Raw genomic sequence first — 4,783 nt, forward strand, 5'->3', positions numbered from 1 at the left:
TCTCAAGGGGGTGATAAGTAACTTCACAAAAGAATACAACTTAAAACACACCAACATTCTCAAACATCATCACAACAAGATAAGATAAAATCATCAACCATCAATGGCTTCTCCAGCAGTAACTCTGTCATGGAACTCATCTTCTTGGCTCAACAACCGCACTTTAACAAGAACCACCAACGAAGGCACCACCAAGATTTCCGATAAATCTTCAACCTTTCTGGTTTTGGCTCAAAAGAAAGCCAAGAAAACACGAAAGGTACGGTTAAATTATGCACATTTTGATGATGATTTCGGGGAATTGGTTTGTGGGTAAGTGTTGATTGGCTTGTTTGGTGTTGTGGGTGTAGATTATTTTGATTGAGGATGTTACTGATGTGGGGAAGAAAGGGCAACTTTTGGATGTTAAAGCTGGGTTTTATAGGAACTTTTTGCATCCTACTGGAAAAGCTCGGATTGTTACTCCAGTTCTTCTCAAGTAATGTTGAAATTTAGCGATTGTTTTTCGTGTATTTATGTTCAAATAAGTTGTTTTATAGGTCAATTAGTGATGTTGTATATGATGCCTGCCAACTGTTTGTGAAAATGTCTGTTAGAAAAAACGTTGGAATTTGTTTGACATTCGAATAGTGTACACTAACCAGTCTGTCACATCATACGCGCAATAGGACCTTTTTCGCCATATAATACGTTGGTATGCCGTATGGCGGGGCGAAAAGTCATACACTCATACGGGCGTGTACGACTTTGTTAGTGCTCAAATATGACATTTCTTTGTTAGTCAAACACATCATACATGTCGTATGATATGGCTGTCGTACAACCCATATGACCAGTGGCGAAGCTTGACCATGAAAACGGGGGGTCGAAAACGTATATACCCAAAATTTTCAATAGAACCGGGGGGTCGAAAACGTATATACCCAAAAATTTCTATAAGAAAACTACATATATAACACTACTGAGCGGAAAGTTCGGGGGGTTGGGCGCCCCTCCCGGCCCCTCTTAAGCTACGCCCCTGCATATGACCTTTTTTGCGCTGTCATACATATGGCCCGTTTGATCACTTTTCATCCTATCATACGGCTCATATGAATAAACAATTGTATTATATTTCTCAGGTTTCATGTTTAACGCTAACACATGTGAATTGTTTTTATCTTTCCTTATTATCTTCTTTTGTTCGGCGTTCAGGGAAATGAAAGTTGAAGAAGAGAGAATTGAGGCTGAAAAGAAACGGGTATTAACAGGCTCCTTTGATTCGTCACCCTTGTTTCTCACTCAAAAGCCTACCATATATATCAAATATTAATATTAATTATAGAGTAAATTTCCAAAATCGTCCCTGAGGCATAGTTGTCAATAGCGGTCGCTAATTCGCTATAGCGAATAGCGTAGCGTATAGGTCGAATTTCACTATAGGGTATGTAGCCATAAATAGCGGGATTTCAGTTTTTTAAAAATATAAATAGCGCTTAAATATAGCTATAAAATTGTTGGATTTTAGGTTTTTGTTAAATATACATCTAAAATAACGTCTATACCAGGGTATTTTGATATAATATACATAAAAAAATTACATTTTTTTTCTAGTGTATCGCTCTTTATAAAATAGCGGCAGCTATTTATCGCTACGTAGCATATAGGTACCTTATCGCTATTTGTCGCTATTCGCCATTAACAACTATGCCCTGAGGTTTGGGCATATTTGCCTATTTCATCTAAAACGACTTTTTTGTGCATTGCAGTCCTTCACCTTTTTTTTTTGCCATTTTCATCCTCGAAAAATGGTCCTCGGGGATGAAAACGACAAGATTTCAAACTTTTTGGATAAAACTGGCACATCAGGGACGAAAGTCGCAAAAGTGGCCAAACCTCAGGGACAAAAATGGCATTTTACTCTTATTATATGTTATGAACATTTAAAGTTCTAGATCATGTTCGATCTTTGCAGTCACAATAGATTGAAATTTTCATTTTGTTTCTTAGGTAAAAGAAGAGGCTCTACAACTTGCTCGGATTTTCGAAACTGTTGGAGCTTTTAAGGTGAAGCGTAAGGGCGGGAAAGGAAAACTGATTTTTGGAAGGTTCGAAACTATATAGAATTCATTGAGCAATTTGATTATTATTTTTTGAGTAAATTACAAAAATCGTCCTTTATGTATGTCACTTATTGCAAATTGTGTCCTTTGTCTTCAATAATTACAGAAAACGTAGAAAACGTACTCGATGTTTGCAAACCCTTGCAAGTTATGTCCTTTAGCCCTAACTCAGTTAATTTTTTGTGGTTAAATCTGACCAAATGGACCCCACATGAGGGTATTTTGGTCATTTTACTCTCATGTGAGGTCCATTTGTTCAGATTTAACCACAAAAATACCCTCATGTGGGGTCCATTTGGTCAGATTTAACCACAAAAAAATAACCGAGTTAGGGCTAAAGGACATAACTTGCAAGGGTTTGCAAACATCGAGTACGTTTTCTGTAATTATTGAAGACAAAGGACACAGTTTGCAATAAGTGACATACATAAAGGACGATTTTTATAATTTACTCTTATTGTTTCCTCTTTGAACTTGCTTCTAATGCATCTTATTGCTTGCAGTGTTACCGCTCAAGATCTTGTTGATATAATTAAGGCACAACTTCAACGGTAATATTTTTGGTCTATAATTATTTAAAACACTTGTCCTAAGTCCACTTTCAGTTACATTTGCAAATACCAGTTATTCTTTTCTTATGAGTAGGGCTGCAAACGAACCGAACGAACACGAACAAGTGTTTGTATGTTAAGAGATATACGTGTTCACGAACTGTTCATGAACACTTACCGAACGAGATTTTATGTTCGTGTTTGTTTGTTAAGGAAATGAACTTGTTCGTGTTCGTTTGTGTTTGTTTGTTAATTTTAGGCAACGATCGAAAACGAACGTTGATGAACACAAATGGAAACAAACGAACACAAACAAGCGTTCATGAACATAATATATAATACACTGACACTTATTAAATAATTTATTTGTCAGAATTTTGAAGTATCTAGATAAGATAAAAAAACTAAAAACACTAATGAACTGTCGAACACAAACGAACACGTTACCGAACGTTCACGAACATCAATGAACGAACGCAGCCTCTGTTCATGATCGTTCATTTAACTAAACGAACAAAATTTCTTGTTCGTGTCCGTTTGTTTAATAAAAAAACGAACAAAAATGAACTTCCAGCCGAACGGTTCACGAACTGTTCGCCAAACTTTTGGTTCGTTTGCAGCTTTACTTACAAATGCTAATAAACTGCCACCACAAACATTAACCAGTCCAGAGTTTGGTTCACAAGTTCTGTGTTTTCAGCTTCTTGGACGATGATCTTTTTTCTCTCTAATAAAAATCTTAATTTTAATTTTCATTATTTTTTTTTGTAGGGACATCGACAAAAGAATTGTTTCGTTACCCGAGATCCGAGAAACAGGGGAGTATATAGCTGAATTAAAGCTTCATCCTGACGTTACTGCTCAAGTAAGGCTGAATGTATTTGCTAACTAAAAAATCGACTTCTTTGAAGAGGATTCATGTCAAGGTATGTGAAGTAATCCATCCGTTTTAGTTAGGGAAAATGACCTGTAATAATCCCACCTAGACCTTATCGGCCATTAATAATCCCACCTCAGAATATTCCCCCCACCAGTCCTACCTTTCACCTATTTTTCCTACAATACAATGGTCCCCCGTTAAAAAAACTTAACGGAGTTAAGCTTTTTTCCAAATTACAAACAGATTTTTTAGGGCTTTTGATTAGAACGACGATACGAGTCCATTGATGTAAAACTTGCCTCGAAACGGTGCTCCAAACGATGAAAACGGCGCTTCAATTCGGGTGTTTAAATTTCCAATTAACCAAAATCAAGTCACTTGGAGCACCATTTCGAAGTAAGTTTTACATCAATGGACTCGTATCATCGTTCTCATCGTTCTGATCAAAAGCCCTAAAAAATCTGTTTGTAATTTGGAAAAAAAGATTAACTCCGTTAAGTTTTTTTAACGGGGGACCATTGTAGGAAAAATAAGTGAAAGATGGGACTGGTGGGGGGAATATTTTGAGGTGGGATTATTAATGGCCAATAAGGTCTAGGTGGGATTATTACAGGCCAATTCCCCTTTTAGTTATAATATAAAAATGGTATTTATGTCCAAAATTGTCGAAGGCGTGCGCCTTTAACTACCTAGTTTATGTTGATAGACCGTAGTTTTCGATATTCTATCTTGTGCATTGTTGAATCGTTTTTGTTTCGAATGTGCAGGATGGAAACCGTGAAAGTAGTAATAGAATCGGCCAAGTTCGAGATCTAATCTTTATTTCTTTTTGTGTTTTGTGGTCACAATACAACACTGGTATGTACACATCCTTGTTTGTTATTATTTTTTGTTAAATAGTTCATTATGGTGAAATTTCAAGAAACACTTATCTATGAGTGCTAGGTTAAAAACCTGCGTATTACACAGGTTGAATAAAGGAAATATAAATAGTTGGCGATGAAGATTTAATCCTGGTTATACTGCTTTTGGCCGGGACTAAATCAGTAACATGTGCAAACCAGAGGGGCCGTTTCGTAATAAATGAATTACAGAAATAAGTTTTATGATTTACAACGAACCGCAAAAGACAATTTATGTAATGTACTCCAAAACTAAGGGGCTGTTTGGCAACTTCTGAATGGTTAAGTGCTGAACCAATAAGAGGTCTGAACCACTAAGTGCTGAATCAGTATGAGATCTGAACCATT

The 4,783-nt window shown here is 36.4% G+C and overlaps 1 protein-coding gene across 1 annotated transcript; it reads left to right on the forward strand.

The window, feature by feature from the left end:
- LOC110927022 (50S ribosomal protein L9, chloroplastic) lies at positions 1–4,471 on the forward strand. The gene is made up of 7 exons (XM_022170618.2): positions 1–259; positions 351–478; positions 1,195–1,240; positions 1,990–2,087; positions 2,606–2,653; positions 3,425–3,579; positions 4,301–4,471. The coding sequence occupies exons 1-6, from the start codon at positions 104–106 to the stop codon at positions 3,543–3,545; spliced, it is 597 nt and encodes a 198-aa protein (XP_022026310.1). The 5' UTR covers positions 1–103; the 3' UTR covers positions 3,546–3,579; positions 4,301–4,471.
- Positions 4,472–4,783: the final 312 nt, after the last annotated feature.

The sequence above is a fragment of the Helianthus annuus genome, chromosome 2 (assembly GCF_002127325.2).
Source record: "Helianthus annuus cultivar XRQ/B chromosome 2, HanXRQr2.0-SUNRISE, whole genome shotgun sequence".
Lineage (NCBI taxonomy): Eukaryota > Viridiplantae > Streptophyta > Magnoliopsida > Asterales > Asteraceae > Helianthus > Helianthus annuus.

Excerpts from the sequence above, each read along its gene's own strand:
- LOC110927022 (XM_022170618.2), top strand. The coding sequence starts at position 104 with ATGGCTTCTCCAGCAGTAACTCTGTCATGGAACTCATCTTCTTGGCTC. Across the intron at positions 2,088-2,605 it reads GGAAAACTGATTTTTGGAAG|TGTTACCGCTCAAGATCTTG; the intron begins GTTCGAAACTAT and ends TATTGCTTGCAG. Across the intron at positions 2,654-3,424 it reads ATTAAGGCACAACTTCAACG|GGACATCGACAAAAGAATTG; the intron begins GTAATATTTTTG and ends TTTTTTTTGTAG.